Source organism: Pediculus humanus, genomic scaffold (assembly GCF_000006295.1).
Source record: "Pediculus humanus corporis 1103172108313 genomic scaffold, whole genome shotgun sequence".
Classification (NCBI taxonomy): Eukaryota; Metazoa; Arthropoda; class Insecta; order Psocodea; family Pediculidae; genus Pediculus; species Pediculus humanus.
Genome location: NW_002987882.1, coordinates 203,551 through 226,153, shown reverse-complemented (window position 1 = coordinate 226,153; position 22,603 = coordinate 203,551). Strand labels below are relative to the sequence as shown.

Below are 22,603 nucleotides of genomic sequence, written 5' to 3'. Positions count from 1 at the left end.
AATAAATAAATAAATAAATAAATTTTTTCGATTGATTGATTAAATTAAATTTGAATCATTAAAATAAAGTCACGAAAGTGAAAATTTTTTTTTCTTTTTTTTTTTTCTTCACTTTTACTTATTTGATTAAATAATTATTTATTAATAAAATGGAAAGTTTCTCAAACTTATTATTATTATTAATAATAATATTCATTATTATTGAAATAATAATAATAATAATAATGATAATTATTAATATTAAATTTCATTTCCACGTATGTAAAAATAATAGGAGGAAAGTCGCGCCGGTTTCTTTCATTGTTTTTTTTTTTTTTAAAAGAAATTATTATTATTATTATTATTATATTTATTATTGTAAATTTTCCCACGATTATTGTGAGATTTTATTAATTAATAATTTATTTATTTATTCGTTTCATTTTTTTTTTAATTGAAAAAAAAATTTCAATTGTTTTTAATTAATTACGACGACGATGATACTCGCGATCGTTTCTGTTTTTTTTCGCGCCAAAAAACTTTTATAAAAATTATTAATCAATACGATTTATTTCTTTTAACCCTCTCCCCCATTCCCGCTTTTTCCATTTAACCCTTAAACGACATTATGGAAAAAAAAATTCCAAAAAAAAAAATAGAATTATAACTTCGAACCTGGAATTTTATTAATTTAACATACGCAAAAAAAAAAAAAAATTTCTCCCCATAATATATTATTATTATTATTATTATTATTATTATTATTATTATTAAACGCGCGCGTACATAAATTTTTTTTTGATAATAAACAATATGAGATGTAGTTTTCTAATAATAATTCAAGAGAAAAGTTACAAAAAAAAAATTTAAAAAAAAAAAAAAAACTTGCCCCTTAGGTATAATTGGTCCTTGAAGATTAATGGTGGTGGTGGTGGTAGTGGTGGACACAGGTACGGATGAAAGAAGGAGCAATCATCCTCTTGCTCTCTTGAGAAAAAAATAAGTGCGGTAATTTAATTAAAAAAAAAAAAATGTTGAACTAAAGAAAATTCAAAGCAGTAATTCAGTAGCAAGTCTAATCAAATTTTGCTCGAGGCCTGGTTATTAAACCAAGACGAAAGAAAGACTTTAAAAATTTATATTTATATATATATATATATATATATATATATATATATTAGAGTCATACGTTATAAATTTAGATTTGATATATTTAATTACTTATATCCGTAAAGTATAAACTTAAAGTGAATTTACTCTAATTTATAACCTGTCTTATAACTAAAATGGGTTTGAATAGTGAACTTCAATGTTGTAGTCGTACCTTAAGGCGCTCTTTTTTTAAAAAAAAACTGTTTTACTATTTTTAAGGCGAGATTTTAATCCTCTCTCTCTCTCTATCTCTCTGCCTCTTCTCTCTCTCTTTCTCTCTTCTCGATCGGATGTACAAACGGACGCGTTTTTTTCTTTTATTATTTATTATCATTCATCCTCAATCCATTCGTTGAATTTGCGACAAAGGAAGAAAAAATAATAATAATAATAAACGTAACGTTGATGATTTCCTTTGAAAAAATGATAATGATAATGATGATGATAATTTTTTTTAAAAAATGGTACAAACGTAAGAATAAATTTATAATTTTAACTGTTATTATTATTTATTATGAATACCCCTTCCCCTCCCCGTCGTTTTTTTAAATTATTATACACGTAACGTAAAATAAGGTTTGGGTTGATTTAATATATAAAAATTCGCGATGATGATGATAATTATTGTACGGATTAAAAATTTTTTTTTTCGATTGGGTTTAAGAGTATTAAATTCGTGTCGGTTGTAGCGCCCACCCACACGAAATTTTTAATTTTTAATAACGTAAAAAATAATAATAATAACAAGTTTTTTTTTTAATATTAAAAAAATTTTTGAAAATTTTGATATTATCACACACACTAATTTTTTTTTTCTCTTCTCTTTCTGTCTCTCTCTTTCTCTCCTTGTTTCGTGGCGGCGGTGGTGGCAGTGGTGGTGGTGATGGTTGTAGATTTCCATATAATTCTTTTTTTTTTTGTTAAATCCGGGAGGCAACTCGAATATAAAAAAAAAATGGGATCGAAGAGTCGGTCGGGTTTTCGTTGAACAAAAAAAAAAACAAAAATAATTTTTAGCCTCCAGTTAAAAAAAAAAAAAAAAACTTTGGTAATGGCTTCTTGTTTTTTTTCATTCATTTAAAAAATTTTGAATTTGATAAGAGAGCTCGTTATCACGTTTTTATCACGACACGTTTTCCAAAAAAAAAATTTTCCAGTAAAAAAAAATCGTATTAAATCCAGAATTAAAAAACTTCAAAAAAATAAAATCTAATAATTTAATAAAAAATATTTTTTTAATGAATTAATCCGTATAATTTTGCTAATAATGATAATAATAGTAATAATAATAATAATAATAATAATAATAATGATAATAATAATTTTTGCTACCGAATATTTTCCATAAAATTGTGGGTAGCAAAACGCACATCATCAAACAACATCCCAAAACAAAATTTGATTCTTTTCTTTTTATTCTCTCTCTCTCTCTCTCTCTCTCTCTCTCTCTCTCTTTCTCACTCTCTCTCTTTGTTTTTTTTTTTTTTGATAACCCTACAGCGTTATCTTTATCGTTCTTTTCTGGAGAAAAATTTTATTTATATATAGAAAACCCTTCAATCAAACTTGTTTTTTATATTGTGAACAAAAAAAAAAAAAATTACATGTTCGAATGTTAACATAAATTATTTTCCTTTGAGCATAGAATTAATTCCTGGAGAAAATAAAATAAAAACAGGCAACGGCGACAGGAGGTGAAGGGGAGAAGAAGGGGATTCGGGGGGGGGAGAGAGGGAAAGGAGGAGGAGGAGGAAAAGGAGGAAACGTAAAATTACCGTTTTTTTCCTCCTGATAAAGCGAATAATAAATAAAAATTTAATTTATTAAAAAAAAAAAATTTGTAATTAATTAAAAAAAAAACATAATGATAATAATGATAATGATGATGATGATGATGATAATGATGATATGTAAAGGGGAAAAAAAAAAAAATTAGTTGTAGCAATTATTTAACAAAAAGTTTTAAAAAAAAACGGAAGTACAAGTTCTTATTAATGCTGACATTTATTAAGGTGCGACAATTTTGTTTTTTTTTTTTTAATTTGTTTTCCTCTTTTTCTCCAGTTCCAGTTCCAGTTTATACTTTTCCGCATGTGTGGAGGTTTTTTGAAATGTTTATTTTTCCTTTGATACGTCGTACTAAAAATAATAATAATGATAATAATTAATAAATCAAAGAATGAAATTTTTTTTCGATTAACAAAATAATGAAAAAAAAAAGTCGTGATAAATTAAGATGTTTCCATCATCATCATCACCATCATCATCATCACCATCACCATCATCATCATCATTATTCTTATTATTATTCTTATTATTAACATCATCGAGTTTTTAATTTCCAAAAAGAAACAAAAAAAAAAAAAACGAAAGTTAAAAATTCCAGAGTATTAAATTACAATTTTCAAATAAATTTAGTTCTTGTTTTATGACGTCATTTGTTTATTATTTAATTGTATTTCGATGATGACGTATGTAGGAAATAATGATAATAATAAAATCTGAAGAAATTTGAGGGTATTAGAAATTTAAATAAAATTTCCAAATCGCGAAGAACGAAAAAAAAAAAAATTAAAAAAATTAAAAATTAAAATTCGGTAGCAGGTCAGAAGCTCCTCCTCCTCTTTACAGCATCTCAAATTTTCTTCCCCCCCTCTCCCTCCCTCCCTCCCTCCTCCTCTCTTTCTGTTCAGAAAATTTTTTTTTTTTTTTATAATAATAATAACGATCGATAAATCAAAACGTTATAAATTATTGCCAATAATTTATTACTCTCTTACTTACTTACTCGTTTTTTTTTTTTCTTCTAACGTAATAATTTATGTTAAAAATTTTTATAATAATAATAATAATAATAATAATAACAACTTCACTTGTTTTATTTTTTTTTTTTTAATTTATGTAAAAATAATTTAAACGTTGATTTAACCGCCGCCATTTTTGTTTCCCCTCCTCGTCCTCCCCCTTCATCACTTCTTATTTCCTTACCATCTTTTCTTATTAGTAATAAAGTGTTGAAATCATTTTTTTTTTTTTTTTAAATATTCGTAATTAATCAAATATCGGCGATCGAACGGATGGCTCTTTACCTTATAATAATAATAATAATAATAATAATAATAATAATAATCATTATTAATAATAACGATAATAATAATAATAATAACGAATAAATAAATAAATAAATTTTTTTCGTGTGATGATGACGAAACGAAGATTGGATTTTCTTTTAAAAATGAATTCAAATTAGTTTTCTAGAAGTTTCGTTCAAAAGCTAAAAAAAAATTTTATCGTGTGTTGTTGTTTGTTGTTTGTTGTTGTTGTTGTTATACCTTCCGTCACGATTTTAAGAAAAAAAAAAACCAGATGTGTGTGTACGTATGAAAAATCTTATGGCATGAGCCGGTGGCGTAACACACACACACGTTAAAACTGCCATTGTAGTGGTAGAGGTAGTGGTAGAGGTAGTGGTAGTGGTAGTGGTGAAGGTGGTGGTAGTGGTAGTAGCAGGTTATAATGAAGAATGATCCTTCGTATGATGATAGTAATTACACTACAAATTCCTCCTCATTCGAGATATGTTCTGCCTTAAACAGGTGGTAGAAGTAGTAGTAGTAGTAGTGGTACACCTAACTCAAACATCTTCTCGTTCTTTACCTGTAATTTTATTAGGTTAATTTTTATGAAACGTTCAGTTCTCATTTAAATAATAATAATAATAATAATAACGATGATAATAACCGTTGGAGATTAAGTTAAAAAAAATTCAACCTGTGTTATTGTTGTTGTGTTTGTTGTCGTTGTTTTCTTCTTATTCGGAAAATTTTTTTTCCGGATAAATTTACTTACGTACTTACCTTCTCCTCTTTATTTTCCAAAAAAAATAATTCGTCTTCTGCTTTTGCATACGTCATTAATTTAAAATCCCATCGCGTTTACAAAAATTTTTTTAAATTTTTTTCTTTGTCGTCGTTGTATTGTTTTCCTGCGTTTTTCTCGCGTTTGTTACTATCCATCACACGTTTAAATAATAATAATAATAAGGATATAAAATTAAAAAAATCGAAGAATTATTTATTAAAATTGGAGAGAGAGAGAGAGAGAGAGAGAGAGAGAGAGAGAGAGAGAGAGAGAGAGATAGAGAATGTCTCGCGATGATGCAACAAACGGGGAGACAGTTTTTAAAAAAAATTTTTTTTAAATCCAACATCCGAGTTGACGTTTGTCTCAAAAAATTATTTAAACGTTAAAAAAGTAATATTATATTCGAGTTTTATTTTTCATAACAAACGCGGAACGAAAACAAACGACAAACTAAATAATAATAATAATTTTCATTCGGATGTTTTTTTCTCGATTTCATTTTTTTAAAACAAAAAAAAAAAAGAAAAATTCAACGACACTTTAAAAAAATCACGCGCCCGTACGAAAATCCTTAGAAAAAAAAAATAATAATAATAATGATAATGATGATGATGATGATGAAAACGTTTCGGAAATTTAATTTTTTTTTTTTTTTATAAAAACCAATGCAAACGGCTACCGTGCATACGAATCAAGTTTTTTTTTTTTTTAATTTTATCTATATAATAATTTTTTGATTTTATCTGGAGAAAAGAAAATGAAAAAAAAAAAAAAAATTTCGATCGACCAACGGGTGAATTAATAATAATAATAATAATAATAATAATAATAATAATAATAATAATAATAATAATAATAATAATAATAATAATAATAATAATGATAAGGGATGTACCTGTTGAAGCGATATTTATTATATGTATATAAATTTTTTTTATTTATTTTTTTTTGTTTCGTTTTTGGAATTTTATGAGGCTCCCCTTCTCTTTCTTTTCCTCTCCCCTCCTCCTCCCCCCGAAACTTTATTAAAAATTTTGTTCGTTTTGATAAAAAAAAAAAAAAAAAAGGTTTTATAATAATAATAATAATAATAGTAATATTTTAAAGGTAATAATTAAAAAAAAAACGGTAGCAAAATCCCACGTGAATTAAAAAGAAAAAAAAATCGAACGACTCCACCTTTTAATTATTATTATTATTATTATTTACGGATGGAATAATCTTCCATTTATTTAAAAAAAAAATAGAAAATTCTGGAACAATGTTGAGGTTGTAAATGACATTTAACTACCCGAAGGGTTTAATAATAATAATAATAATTAATTTACATTTTAAAGTTGTTGCCTCGAACTAAAATCGAACGGAGGACATCATCTATCACTTGAAAAAAAATATTTTTTTTTTATTAATAATAATAATAATAATAATAATAATAATAATAATAATAAATATTCATTCGATGGTAATCGTTATAGCTACTGCATTTACACACACACACACACACACGCGTGCAAGTTTTAAAACGAATCCTTATACATAAAATAAAATAAAAAAATATGGTGGGCAACTCGTAATAACTTTTAAAAAAAAAAAAATTTTTTTAGTTTTTTTTTTTAATTTGTTATTCTCATTAGTATCCGAAAATGTTTGTTGGTTGGTTGGTTGTTTGTTGGTAATTTCTGCCTCGAACAAAATTATTTCCTCTCATTTCCTACTACTTCTTCTACTACTACCACTACTACTACTACTAGCCCACGTTTATTAAATGATATTAAAAAAAAGCAGAAGAAAATGAAAAAAAAAAAAAGGTTAATCGCCTTCGAAATCTAGTGACGTAAATTACGTAAAAAAAAAAAAAAATGAATAATTTATCATAAAAAGGTGTAGTTGAAAATAATAATAATAATAAAACGCGTTGTTGGTACTTTTTAAACCCTTTAAAAATTTAAGGGATTGTTGTAGTGAGTCGTTTGTTGTTTGTCGTCGTTGATTTTTCCTTTAATTAAAAATTTAAACTTGTTTGTTTCTCTTCTAACATTTACCTTCGGTAGCATATCCGCTAATGAAATAAATTTTTTTGTTTTGTTTTTACCACCCGGTGTTCTGTAGCAGACGACATGAGATTTTTTTATCTTAACGAGTCTCAATAATTTCGCTGTAAAAGGGTTTTTTTAAAAAAAAAGGGTAAGTAAGAGTACTATTACCCCCTATTACGGATTTATATTTTGAATTTTTTTTTATATTAAAAACGATTTAAACGAGTGTGAGAGAAAGAGGTAGAGAATAGAGAGAGGTAGAAAAGAGAGAGAGATGGAGAGAGAGAGAGAGAGAGGAAAAAAATATAAATTTAGTAGAGTGGATGCGATAAAGTGTAATACGGTAGCAGACATGGCAGCTTATTTATCCCAAAATACCTTAAATAACTTGATTTCGACCTGGAGCGTTAATTTTTTTTTTTTTTTGTTACATTGGCAATTCTGTTTTTTTTTTTTTTTTTTGTAAGAGTTGTTCGTATATTTTACATACGACAAGATAGTTTTACCCTCGAGATAAACGATGTTTATTAAGTGGCCAACACTCGGGTTATTACTTTTTTATTTTATGACCATTTATAAAATAAATTGTTTCGCCAAGTAAAAAAAAAAAAAAAAGGCGTGGGCAATTTGGTTTTTTTTTTTTTCTGCGCTTCTGGACGAAGGTTTGTTGTTGTTGTTGTTGTTGTTTGTTTCACTCTTTCGAATTTTTAGTAATTTTTTTTTTTTTTTTAAATAATAATAAGCGTAGTCGGTAGATATTCCAGGTCTAAATAATAATTAATATAATCACACGAGAGTGCAATCCTTCAATAAGAAGTTGTTGTTGTTGTTGGCGGGTTTAAAAACATGATCGTCGTCGTCGTCGTTTTTTTCCTTCCATCTTCTTTTTCTTCTTCTTACACGTGAATTATATCGGACGTGGTTAGAAATTTTGTTTAGAATCAATAAAAATTTACCGATCGAACCCGAATAATGTTTGTACGGTCGAGATAATTTTAATGGACGAAAATTACAAGCTTCTGGAAACTTGTTGTTACAACAGATAGTCGTTCGTCCATCCGTCCGACATTTTTTCATCATTATTATCATCATCATCATCATCATCTCCTTTTTCGAATTTTCCTGCATCCACGGCATTTTTTATTTTCATAGTTATGAACCGAACGAAATTTTCTTTTTTTTCCTTTTCTCTTTCATCTCGAAAATATTTTTTTCGGTATCCTTAAAATTTTTTTGCATTAATTCTCTTCATTATTATTATTATTATTATCGAATTTGTTGTTTGTTTATAATTTTATTTAATACCTGTGACGTCACATTTTCGTCACGACGTTGGATTTTAAAAGAAAAACTCTTACAAAAATTTCATCGTTTGTTTTTTCAAACTTCACCACTAAGATTTTTATTATTATTTTAAAAAATCAATTTGTTTGTTTGTTTGTTTGTTTGTTTTCATGCTCATCATCATTTTACACGAATCGTATTATCAGTACTCAAATAATAATAATAATAATAATTTTTATTAGAATGAATTTCGATTTGAATCAAAAAATAATTATTTGATATTTTTTTTGTTTTTTGTCGTTCGTCGTCGGTTGTTGTTTGTTTGATTTTTGTCATTTCCGTTAAAAAAAAAAAAAACAATTTTTATTGAAAAATAAGAAAAGAGGAGGAAAACTCCAAGAACTGACATATGGTTGTAGTATGATTTAAATTGGTCGAAATCACGCAGAAGCTTCAAATTCAATAGATAATTATACGTTTGTTGTATATTCTTTACATTCGCCAGTTGAAAAATCTTTTTCAACTTTCGTTCCACTCTTCTTAGATTTTTTTTTTTTATACGAGTAGTAGGAACAGTAGTAGCAATCGATATAAAAAAAATTAATGATAAGTATACGTACACGCACGCACGCATGCACGCACTCACGCACGCATACATAAATTCGATTTTTTTCGAGTAATCGATCAAACTCGTTTTTACCACACGTTCTCTTAGATGGCAAACATTCGAATGATCAAGTAATTAAAAGGTAGCAGTAGGACCAGAAGTACAAAATCGTGAAATTTATTTCTTTCAATTTTTTTTTTTTCTTTTTTATTCGAAAATAATAATGATAATAAATAATAAATAATAATAATAATAATAATAATAATAATAATAATAATAATAATAATAATAATAATAATAATAATAAGTAGTATGTAAAGAAACTATTCATTCCGGTGTAAACGTGTTGTGGTAAATTACAGGTGAAGAGATTATTACCTAATATCAAACTCAAGATTGTGAAATAAAGTTAATTGATGAATAATCTGATGGTCTATCTTGTTAAAAACTTCTAGAATATTCTTTTCTTTTTCTTTCCTTATACTCGTTTCCGTCCAATCATGTGTCGGATTATATGAAAAATTTCGTTTCTAACACACGAGAGACAGAAAGAAAGAGAGAGAGAGAGAGAAAGAGGAAAAAAAAAATTAAAAAAAAACTTTAAGAAAAAAAAAAAATTTTTTTTAATCGGATCGTTCATCTATCTCTCTCTCTCTCTCTCTCTCTCCTCTTCCTCTTCTTCTCTCTCTCTTCCCTCTTCCTCTCCCTCTCTCTCTCTCTCTCTCTCTTTAAGAATAAGATTTTTCAATAAAATAAAAAAATTCATCGAAATCATTTTAACACGTGGAAATTTTTTGGAAAAGTTTACGGGAAAATTGGGAGGGGGAAAAAATATTTAAATCGTCACGAAAGGTCAAGAGGTCACATCGATGACCGGGGGGGGGTATCGTCACGTTACGTCACAAAGGAAAAAATGAACGAACGATTGAAAATGAAATAATAAGATTTTACATTGTGGTAGATTTTTTTTTCTTTCCGACTTTTTTTTAATCCGGTCAAAAATAATAATAATAATATTTGTGTCGGGTGACGTTTTTGATAGCGTAAACTAATAATAAAAAAAATAAAAATGTCACGTTTATAAAAGTAACGCCGTCACACACACACACACAACAAACAAAAAAAAAGAAGAAAAAAAATTTTTTTTTTTCTCTCCACGAACGTCTCTCTCTCTCTCTCTCTCTCTCTCTTTAATCTTATCATTTGATAAAACCTTTTTTTTTACTTGTTCGGATCGATTTTTAGTCTTGTTTGACGTTTCGTCTCCCCTCACGGACAATATCCCTCGTCCCCCCTTTTTAGTTTTCCAATTAAATTGAAGACGAGAAAAAAAAAACAAACGACGAACTTCGAAGGAGTAAGATGAATTAAAAATAAAATAATAATAATAATAAATAAAGTACGCCGCGTTTTTTAAAATATTAAATGAGAGCGGTAAAGTGAGAGAATGTAAGAGAGAGAGAGGGGTAGAGGGTGTAAGGTTAACAAACGATATAATAATCAATGTGACATATTTAATGAGTGAAAAATAATAACGCTTGACTTGTTTGTCACATCTTTTCCTTTTTTTTTAGAATTTCGTGATAAAAAACAAACAAAAAAACGTGATTTCTGTTGCACTTTGGTTGGGAACAATAAAAAAAATTATTATTATTATTTCCACACGGCCGATTCTGACCATACTAAAAAAAATTATTGTTTTAGTATTATTATTATTATTATTATTTATTAAAACCACTCTTGTAATGTTTAAAACATAAAAAAGAAAAATTGTAGTTTGCTGTGTAACTTGTGAATTATTTGTTTTCATTATTTGCCAAATATTCTCTCTCTCTCTCACTTTTTATTTTAATAATATTAGTATCATACTATCTCATTCCCTCTCTCTCGCACTTTGTATTTCTCTCTCTCTCTCTCTCTCTGTTTCTCATTCTCTTTGTTTCTTTTCCTTTTTCTTTGTTTCCTTTTTCTCTTTTTCGTCTCTTTGGTTTTGTTTTTTTTATGTTTTTCTCTCTCTTTCTCTTTAAATCTATCTGTCTCTCATTTTCTTTACATCTCTCTCTCACACTCTTTCTATTTGTATTTCTCTCTCTCTTATTTTTTTTGTGTCTTTTTTTCTCTTTTTCTCTCGTTCTCTTTATAATTATCACTTTCTCATACATATTGTATATCTCTCTCTCTCTTTTTTTCTCTACCAATTTTTATTTTCTTCCCGTTTGTTCGTTAGCTCGAAGTCCCCCCAATAATAATAACAAACAAACAAACAACAACAAAAAAACAATAATTTTATTTATTTAATAAATTATTTTTTGAATTTTCAAACACTTTTCGTCGATAAAAAAAAATTAAAATTTTAATTACGCGTGCGTTTAAACCGCGCGTTTTTCTTACATTACGCATTGCGTTTTTTATTCATTTAATGATCACCTTATAACATTGTTCGCATGAATTTTCCAACAATTACATTTTTTTAAAACAACAAAAACACTTATTAAAAATTTATTATTGATCGTCACGACGACGACGATGATGATAATGATAATGAAATCACGGATTATACTCATAATTAAAATAATAATAATAATACTAATAATATATACTTTCTTTTTTTTTTCCATTACTTAATAAAAACGAAAGTTATATGTTATTATGCATATGAATATATATTTTTTTTTTTATTTATCATTATTAATAATTTTTTATTCATATGATAAATATATAAAATTATTATTACGCGCGTTAAACGCGCATACCCGCATATATATAATTATTTAAAGAAAAAAAAAACGTAACCGAAGGGTTTTTATAATAAACATAAATTTTATTTTATTTTTTTATACGTTAACATTTGTTGCAAAACAATAAATAAGAAAGAAAAAAAAGAATACTATGTATTCATTCTTTCCAACGACGTAATAATAATAATAATAATACAACGAAGAGACGTGGACTAATAATAATAATAATAACGTAATCAACTCGGTTAATAAATACAACATTATTAAAAAATAAAATATTAATTATTAATTAATAATAATAATATATTAAAGTTGGAAAACAATTTTTATCGATTAAAAAAAAAAAATAATAATAAATAAATCAGAGAAATAAATTAATAATAATAAAAAAAAAATTATGTACATATATATTTATTTATGTATAACAATTTATTTATTTAAATATTCGAGAGTAAGCAAAAAAAAAAAACAAAATGGCCGATTTTTTATATAAATATATAAAATAAATCTTATCGTTTTTTGACGTTTATTATTAAATCGATATTAATAATAATATTATTTTACATATATTATATTTAAATAAGTCTAATGTATATTTATATAATATAATAATATGATTATAACTCGGGGGTAAGTGGAAAGGAGGGGAGGAAAGGGGAGGACCAAAAAAATTCTAAACGGGAGCATCCGCAGTAAATTTATGTGTAGGAATAAATAAATTACGCTGTGAAAATCGTACTGAAAATTATTATTATTATTATTATCATTATTATTATTATTATTGAAAGCTTGTAGAATCGATTTTTAAATTTTTGTTTGTCGTGGCATTAAAAAAAAAATTCCAGAACGTTTTTTTTTATGAAATTAATTAAGTGAAAAATCATGGGGAACGAACATCACACGAGTTTTATTCGAATGAGCGAATAATTTTTTTAATTTGTAATCGATATTCTCGAGTGTGATGTGTTTGTTTGTTTGTTCGTTCGTTTGTTCGTTTGTTAGATTACGAAATTAAAATTCAAATTAAATTGTAACAACAAACGAAAAATTAAAAGATCATTACTCTCGCGCTCGTTCGCCTGCCACGCACTCATACAAAATTTTCCGAAATTTTTTTTAAAAACTGTTTCCGGTACGAATTTTATTATCATCATCATCATCATCATTATTATTATTATTATCATTATTATCATTTCGTTTGATGTCAAGGAAAAATTTTTTCCTTTGTGAAAATTCCGACAAATACAAAACAAAGGAAAATAAAAAAGAAAATTCATTAATGACTTAATAAATATTTTGCTACAATTAAATTCTTTGAAATGAATTTGCTGTCGTTAAAATCGATTATTTTAACGTTCGTATTAAGTGAATGAATGAATGAATGAATGAATGTATGAATGAATCAATCGACAACCGACAACAGAGTTTTTATTTATGAAAATTTACTTTATCTTGTCTTGTCTTGAGTTTTAATAACATTTTTAATTGTCTACTAAACATAATAAAAAATTAATTTCAAAGAATTTTTTTTTTTTTATTTAAATCCTTACGTAGCAATAATTTGTTTTTATTATGGATACTCTCGTAAAAAATAATAATAATAATAATAATAATAATAATAATAATGATAATGATAATGATAATAATGTATTTTTTTTTATTTCTTAATTTATTCAGGTATCACCCGATTATGTATATGTGCTCCCCACGGTTTTTCTTTTCCAATGTAACAAATGCGTGTGCGTATGGGGAACCTTACAAGCAAAATATTCCATAAGTACTCAAACGATTCATAGAAAAAGAGAGAGAGAGAGAGAGTGAATGAGTGTGAGAGAGAGAAAACGATTTCATTAAAACCGTGAAAAGAATTTTTTTTTTTTTTAGTAAGATAAGGAAAAAAATCTTTTTTTTTTTTAAAAAGTTTGACGGAGTCTGAGAGAGTGAGAGAGAGAGAGAGAGAGAGACAAGACGCCATTAAAGGATTAATTAAAGACTCAGTTAAATTGAATGGATGATGTTGGTGGAGGATGTTGTTGTTGTTGTGGTTGTTGTTGTTGGTAGGGCAGGTGGGTTGTTGTTGGGTTTGCGGTGTTTCTCTCTCTCTCATAAGACAGGTGAATTACTTTACCATTTGCCGCTTTTCTCTCTTTCTCTTTTTTATCGTTCATCATGAGTTTCAAATCAACCACCTATCGTATATATTTTTTTATGATTTTCATTGTGCAGAAAAAAAAACAAGTCTGAGTTAGTTAGTTTAAAAAAAAAGAAGTTTAGTGGTGATAGTGGTAGTGGTAGTGGTAGTAGTGGTCTTTTTTAGTCGAACAGGTAGTTAACCTTTTTTTTTTAATTACTTCCAATTTACTACGTGATAAAATATATATAAAAAGTTTCAAAAAAGTTTTTTTTTCCATTTTCGCATTCATTCATGGTGGTGGTGGTGCTGTTTCTTTCTTTGTTTAAAAACTACCCCGTTGGGGTTTTTCCCACCCCTTCCCTTCCCTCCCCTCCTCTCCTCACGATTTATAATGTCGAAAATAACAATTGGATATTTTTATTTAATTTTATATATACACGTAATTAAAAATTATTAATAAAAATGACGAGGACGACGAGGACGACGAGAATGACGATGATGATGATAATGATGATAATGATGATAATTAAAACGTTCAAAACGAGTATTTAACAAAAAACTAATCTTTTTTTCTCCAAAAATCAATTATTAAAAGTAATTTTTTTTTTTTTTATTATAAATCTGCTACCTGTATTTACTGCTAATGAACAGCTTTAAATTATCCTTTTAATAAATTTATTATTTTTTTTTTTTTAAAAAAAAACGCGTTTCATTAAAATTTCAGGCTTCCGGTATTATTATTATTATTATTATTATTATTATTATTTCAACTTTTATTCATCTTTTTCTTTCCCGTATATAATTTATATACATCTATCTTTTTTTTTTATTTCTTAGATACATGAAACTGTAACATTTATTTTAAAGCCATTAAGGTGAGTTTCAATGGTTTCAACCAAAAAGAATTATTATTAAATTCTTTCCCTCCCCCCTCTCCCCATTTTTTTTTTTTTAATAGTAAAAATTAGTTTTTTCATTGATTAAAATTCTTAATAAAAAAAAAAAAAGAAATTATTTTGATGGCGCCTTAATAACTTTAAAAAAAAAAAAAAAAAGATAATAATGATAATTTTTAATAATAAAAATTGATTTTGATTGAACAAAATATTTAAAAAAAAAAAAAAGTTAATAATGATGATGATGATAATATTAATCTTGGCAAATTTTTTATATATATAATGTTTTATACCTTTTTAATAATTTATAATAAAAATTTTAATAATTTTTGATTTATAATTTTAATAAAATTTAAAATGAAAAATTAAATTTTCTCAATATGGAGATTTTTTTTTTTTTAAATTATTTTTATCCCTTTGTTTCGATTTAAAAATAAAACCGAAATGATTTTAGTCGACCTTTTTAATTTTTTTAAAAATTTTTATTTAGTTTTCATTTCTCGATATTATTTTTATAATATTATTTGAATGATTTATTATAATTTTATTGTTAAAAAAGAAAATGGAGGAAAACACAACAAATGAGTTATTATTAAAATAATTAATAACTACGCTTGAAAATAATATTAATAGGTTTTATTAAATTTATTAAATTGTTTATTTAATAAATATCGTTTTGATTTATAAATGAAAATAAATTTACTGTTTATTCGTCAAATTATTATTTTTTTATTTATTTTAGAATCTAATTTTGGGATAGTGATTTTTTAAAAAAATTTATTGGAAAGTTGAGTGTCCCCTGGTGAAGAAAAATTAAATTAAATTTACATTGTTCGTAGCAAATTTGCTACCGTTCAAAAGAAAAAATTTTACATCTCGGAGGCAATTTTATAATTATCTTAAAAAAATGGTGGAACACATTTGTTACTTATAACAGTTTGCGTTAGTTTTAATTATTAAAAAAAATATATTTAATGAAAATGAATGCGAAAAAACAAGTAAGTGACATATTTATAAGTATTATTTCTTTTTATATTCGTACCTTTTGCTAATTATACTAATCAGGTAAAGTAATATTCGTAAATTTTTTTAAAATGCTACAAAAATTTTGAATTGTTTTACACATTATTACATTTACATATTTTCTAAAATCCGTTATTCTTTTACTCTTTTCCTATCCACATTTGTATAATTGACGCATTATTAAATCTCAAATCGCACTAATTGTTGAAAATTTAACTTTCTATTAGCAATTTCTTATTATAATAATCTTATTAAAAATATTTGTAACTTTTTTTTTGTAGCAAAGTGCTAGTAGTTCTGAATCATCATCAACAAGTAGTTCTAATTCATCTTCCTCATCATCAAGTTCGTCTGGTAGTGATTCTTCATTTTCAGATTCAGAAGAATCATCATCGTCACAAAACAGTAATAATAAATCTTCTCCTGAGAATGATAAAAATGTGTCAAAGAGAGTAAAACCAGTTAACAATACTGCCAAACCTAAAAAAGTTGAAGAAAAAAAAGTTGCTCCTTCAAAGCAAATCAATTTGAAAAAAGGTTCCGCAATATATTCATCGGAATCAGATGAAGCTCCTGTGAAAGCAGCACCTGTCAAAAGAAGATTATCGACTACTAAACCCAAAGTAACTGCCACTGTTAATGTAGTACAAAAACAAGCTAGAAATAATTCAAATTCTGTTAAAAATACTAAAACTGAAAATTCGCATAAGTTAATCTCCGACAAAAATAATCTCAAAAGTTCTACAAAGGTGTGCATGAAATAAGTTAAAGAATTTTTATCCTTACTTAAAAGAAAATTAAATATTATATTGTATTTCATTTCAGGCTCGAAGTATTTTTAGTCCAGATAATTCAAGTGAAAGCGATATAGAAAAAAATGTAAAATCTAGTGGTGTTAGTAATAATAATAGTTCGAAAGGAATATCGAAAACATCGCTAAATAACAAATTAAAAGAAAATGAAATCAAGAAAAATACTAAAAGATCAAAGAGTTCAGCCAGTGCTTCATCAACTGATTCTACTGGTAATTGTTTTACACAAAAAAAACAACCTAAAATAAACTTTTATAATTCCTATGATATCCTGTATTTAATGCTTTGTAATTTTTTTAGATAGTACTTCAGATTCTGACAGCTCAAATAACTCATCAATCGTTAATAGTAAAATAAAATCGAAGCCCATTTTGGAAAAACAAGACTCAGAAAAAACAGAATCGGAAAATTCTAGAAACCCGACAAAATCGAAAACTTCCGAAGGTTCAGAAGTCGAAAGTAATAAAAGAGGAATAATAACGAGAAAATTAACAAGATCGTCTAGTGCTAGAAGATCGAAACATTTAACTGGTAAAATTGGAACCGACAGCGAATCCGAAACAGGTATTGCATTGCAAAAAAAAAAATTATCTGAAACTTAAAATTGATAAATTTATGTATGTATAATTGTGTTTTAGATGTAAAGAGTTCAAAAACGGGTAAAAAAGTAGGTCCAAAAGGTCCCATCAATCGAAATAAAAATTCTAAAGGTTTGCCCTCGAGAACTACAACTCTCGTGTGTGACGTAATCACGGAAAGAAAATGTCCGGTTGAAGGTTGTAACAGTTTGGGTCACTTCGGAGGAAATTACGAAAAACATTTCACGGTCGAAGCTTGTCCTTTGTATCACAATAAAACACCTGAAGAATGTAGAAAAATGGCCGAGGAAAGAAAAAAAAGAGATGACGAAAGGAAGAAAGCCGTGATGGTAAGTTTTTATTATTATCATTATTATTTTGTAAATTTATACGTATTTCAACGTGTTTTTCTTTAACTTTCAGGCAATGAGTCGTAAATCTCCCAAAAGTCATTCTCATCATTTGAACAGCGAGCAACGTACCTACCAATTGAAAGTCAAAGAAGCGAGAGAAAAATTTTTAGAAAAAATGGATGTCAACGATGTGAAAACCGAAGAGAAAGACAGAGAACCCAGACTGGAGGGAATCGCTTCCGAACACGATCTCAGATTATTTCAAGAAGCTCAAGCCATGGCCAGCGAAAAAATAGTATGACGAAAAATAATAATAATAATAATAATAATAATAATTTTACTAAATTCGTTAAGGTTCAAAATTTATAAATTAAATCCGAATTTTTTGTTACAGGAAGACGATTTGAAAACTCTTCCGAACATAAAACAAACGAAATACGTCGAAATGGGAAGGTTCGAAATGGAAGTTTGGTATCAGAGTCCATATCCGGAAGATTATGCCAAATTACCCAAATTATATTTGTGCGAATATTGTTTGAGATACATGAAAACGAGAACGATATTAAAACGACACATTGTTAAATGCGTTTGGAGGCATCCTCCCGGTGAGGAAGTGTACAGGTTCGATCATATTATTATTATTATTATTATTATTATTTGATTTTTTATCATTCAGTTAAATAGCAAGAAGAGAAAATAAAAAATGGTTTTTTTTTTTTTTTTTTTTTTTTTTTTTTTTAAAAAAAACAGGTTGAGCGTTTGGGAAGTGGATGGTAAAAGGTACAAACAATACTGTCAGAATTTATGTTTGCTGGCGAAATTTTTTCTCGATCACAAAACTCTTTATTACGACGTCGAACCATTTTTATTTTACGTAATGACGATCAGCGATTCGGAAGGATGTCACACCGTCGGATATTTCAGCAAGGTAAGAGAAAAAACAATTATCATTACGTCACATTATCACGTCACAATTTTATTTAAAAGAAATCGATTGTATTGGTCGTCCAAAAGGGAAGTAATTGAGAATTTTCATTCGAAGTAATGCGAAAAAATATTAATTCCGATTGGGTTTTATTATTATTATTATTGTTATTTATTCTCGAAAGCATATACGCAGGATGCGGAAATGACGGGAAATGTTTCTTTTTTTTTGAACAAAAAAATTAATTGATCGACGATCTCCTGGCCATTTTTTTTTTTTTTTTTTTTTTTAAAGTTTTAATTACTTTTAAAAAATAATTTTCTTGATGTTGTCGTCATGAATTATTTAAAAGGTAATTTTTCTGGTTTTTCATGCGCTAAATTTCATTCGCTGACTTGTTTTTTCTACGACGCGAAAACTTGTTTTTTTTGTTTTTTTGTAAATTAATGGCAGGAATCAGTACAGCGTTAAGAAAAGAGAATATGATCGAAATTAATCAATAGGAAGACTACTGAGTGAGTAAGGTTGATGATGATGGTGAAGATGATGATGATGATGATAACGGTCGTAAAAATAATAATAATAATAATAATTTTTTTTTAATAAAACGCCGCACACCTGATGCACAAAATGAAAAATGTGATGTCGAAACGTGGTCGCGAATTTCAATGTTGTCGGGGATAGAAAAAAAGAGGAAAAATTTGGGTTTTCTATCTCTCTCTCTCTCTTTCCTCTCGAATCATTATTATTATTATTATTATTATTGGTATCGTTAAACGTTGTCAAATTATTACGACGTTACTTGAATTTTATTTATTCTTCCAAAAAAAAAAAAAAATTGAATGTTTTTCGTCTCATTTTTTCCTCGTTTCTAGAATAAGGAAAATAATGATTTGGACCGACGGGGGGATAGACGGAGGGTAGGGAGGGAAAGGGAAGAGAAAGGTTGAAGGAAAAGGAAAATAGACGAAAAAAAAAAAAAAAAAGAGGAAAAACAAAGCAGCAGGTGATTCGGTTAATAAATTTCACCTTCAGATTTAAATAATTAACAAAATGTAAAGTTCAAAAAGGGACAAGGGACGGAAAAAACCGCAGAATATTTTATTTATTTACTTAACGTTGTCGAATTTTAAAATCCTTCACGTCAATTATTATTATTATCATCATCGTAATAAAGTAGATTTGAATTTTTTTTTTTTTTTTTTGAAATTCCTGGAAATTGTTATAACCTGGAATTTTCAAAATGATTGTGTCGACGTTGTGTGTGCGATTCTATAAAAACCATTAAAAAATTATTATTATTATTATTTAGAATAATAAATGGAGCCTCGGGGTTGGTTGGTTGGATGAATGGATGGATTTACTAGAAAATCTTATATTTTTTTCGATGATGATGATGATGATGATTGTAGGGATACTACAAACACGAGGTCATGGATCAGGGAAGCGATGACTTAAAGAGTTAAACGTTTGAATCTTTTTTTTTTTCTAAACGGGGAGCCGAAAAAAAAATTAAAATAAAAACCTTAAAGGCTAAGATTTTCTTAGGAAATTAGGCATGAACCTGGAAAACCTGGGGAGAGTGAAAAAAAAATAATAATAATAATTTTGTTAGGAACGCCGCGTTTGGTAAATAAATTACAAAGATGGAATTTTTGAGTTTTAAACCGAAAAAAAAAAAAAAAAAAAAAAAAAAATTAGTAAAATATTTATTTTTTACGATGATGATGATGATAATGATGATGATGATGATGGTGGTGGTGGTGATGATGGTGATGGTGACGTAAGCGGAAACTGGAGAATTTGTTTTTTTTTGGAAAATTTAAAAAAAAAATTCACTTCTTCGTCGTCGTCGTCGAACTCACACAATGATCACGTATGAGGGGGAGACCCCCGAGCAATTTTTTTTTTTTTTTTTTAAATTGCATCAGGATAACGAATGAAAAAAATTTTTTTTTTATTTTTTCGGAAAAGGAGGAATAAATTTTTCCAGGTTCGTTTCGAAAACGTCAAAAAAAAAAAAAAAGAATTTTGGAAAATTTACGAGAGTTCGAATCGAACGTTTCAAAATGGTTCTCATATGGAAAAGCAGGAGGAGGAGAAGGTGGAATAGGAGGAGGAGGAGGAGGAGGAGGTGGAAGAGGAGAATGTTTTATTTTTATTTTTTCTTCTCCATAAAACGCGCGTTTTTTTTTTTTTTTTTTGGATAAGCCTACGATCGAAAGGATGAATTTCTTGATTTCCTGGAGAAAAAAAAGGAGAGGGAAAGGGAAAATTTACTTTCGTTAATTTGGAATTCGTTTTTATGTTTTTTTTTTTTTTTTTCAACAAATTTGTAAATTTTTTATTTCTTCACATTGAAAAACGAAAAAAATTCAACCGGAAATCCGGCGTTTCATCGCAAGAAAATTATTTTGATGAAAATCCTTGACGACTAATAAATTCTATTAAATTTTACAAAAAAAAAAAAAACGAGTTTGAAGTTGCGTTTTTGCGTGTGTCGCATTTGTTTCATCTGTTTTTTAGGGTTCCAGGTTTTATTTCCAGGTTTTTTTATTTCCCCCTCGTTTTCTTTCGATCGCTCGAATTTGTATTATTATTATTATTATTGTCGTTGTTTTTGTTTTTTGTTGTTATTATTGGTTGTCTTCTGATATATCGACGGTTGATTTATCACAATTTTATTTTTCATTTAGTAATAAAAAAAAAAAAAAATTATTGAATTCGTGATTTGTTTTTTTAGTCGCCCCACAGGGTTTTCACAGGCGAAAGAATTTTTTTTTTTAATTTGCGAATAAAATTTTCATTCATTCATTCATTCATTCACTCATTCATTCATTCATTCATTCATTCATTCGTTAATTCGTTTATTTATCTTTTTTAATTTTTTTCAATCCTCATGACAGGATTTTTTTTTTTTTTTATGAGTATTTTGACCTCCGAAAAAATTAAAAAAAAAAAGAAAGTTAAATGGCGTTTCCGAAAAAAGAATCATTCCCATTTTTTTTTTTTTTTTTTTTAATAATTTTTTTCCAAGTCGAATTAATTGAAATCGTGCGTGTGTGTGTGTGTGTGTGTGTCCGTGTGCGTGAGTGCGTGCGTGCGTGTGCGAGTGCATGTGCTTTCGTTCGATTCGAAAAAAAGAAAAATCATTTTTTATTAATAATGATATTAAAAAGTTTGTGGAAAGTTGCGTTGAATTTTTGCGATCGATCCATTTCCGACGGATGAGCCGTTGGATTTTCTTTTAACGTGGAAAAATTAAAACTGGAGAAAGAACTCTGGAAAATTGTTATTGTTTTTTTTTTTTTTTTTTTTACATGGAGAAATTAAAAAAAATCACGTTAAAAAATAATTCGAATGCCTGGAGAAAGAGAGAGACAGAGAGAGAGAAAATTAGTCCAGCAAGAAAATTTTGATTCAATTTTTTTTACCCCCCCCCCCAAAAAAAAAAAGATTTTCCGATTAAGTTTATTTTATCGCGTCGTTTTTTGTGTACGTATGGAGGGGTCAATTACAAATAATAATAATAATTAATATTATTATTATTAATAATTCGAAAAATCGTTTTGAAATTCGGAAATCCCGTTGGAAAAATCGTGAAGGCGAAAAAAATTTTTCGGGAGTATTTTTTTTTTTATCAATTTAAAAAAAAAAATTTTTTTTTACTGTCGGAATACTCTAGCAGACGAATTTTTTTTTTTTTGATTTTCCGACCGTCGGTCCGTCATTTCGAAAAAAAAAAAAAATTCATTTCCCGGATGATTTTTACATGAAAAAAAAAAAAAAAAAAATTCCCGGGGGGTTTGTTTTGTTTTTTTTTTTTTTTTTTTTTTTTTTTTTTTTTTTTTTTTTTTTTTTGGTTTCCCCCCCCTTCCGGGTTTTTTTAAAAAAAAAAACGGATTTTTCCTTTTTTTTTTTAAAAAAAAAAAAAAAAAATTTTCCCCGGGGGGGGTTTTTTTTTTTTTTTTTTAAAAAAATTTTTTCCCCCCCCTTTTGGGAAAAAAAAAAAAACCCGGGGAAAAAATTTCCAAAAAAAAAAAAAAAAAAAAAAAAAATGGGGGGGGAAATAAAAAAACAAAGGCCCCCCTTTGGGAAAAAAGGTTTGCCCCCTTTTTTTTCCCCCGGGCTTTTTTCCCCCCCCCCCCCCCCCTGGGCCCCCCCCTTTTAAAAAACCCCCCCCAAAAATTTTTTTTTGAAAAGGGGTTTTTTTTTTCCCCCC

At 27.1% G+C, this 22,603-nt stretch overlaps 1 protein-coding gene across 1 annotated transcript in view; it reads left to right on the top strand.

The window, feature by feature from the left end:
* Positions 1 to 15,670: 15,670 nt before the first annotated feature.
* Phum_PHUM590320 (peptidyl-prolyl cis-trans isomerase G, putative) overlaps positions 15,671 to 22,603 on the top strand; it is a gene marked incomplete at both ends in the record, with an annotated part of 30,860 nt that continues 23,927 nt past the window's right edge. The window contains 8 exons of the mRNA XM_002432488.1: positions 15,671 to 15,688; positions 15,995 to 16,462; positions 16,539 to 16,737; positions 16,826 to 17,089; positions 17,164 to 17,453; positions 17,527 to 17,751; positions 17,851 to 18,077; positions 18,207 to 18,474. Coding sequence (XP_002432533.1) covers positions 15,671 to 15,688; positions 15,995 to 16,462; positions 16,539 to 16,737; positions 16,826 to 17,089; positions 17,164 to 17,453; positions 17,527 to 17,751; positions 17,851 to 18,077; positions 18,207 to 18,474 — 1,959 coding nt within the window. The remainder of the gene's footprint in view (positions 15,689 to 15,994; positions 16,463 to 16,538; positions 16,738 to 16,825; positions 17,090 to 17,163; positions 17,454 to 17,526; positions 17,752 to 17,850; positions 18,078 to 18,206; positions 18,475 to 22,603) is intronic.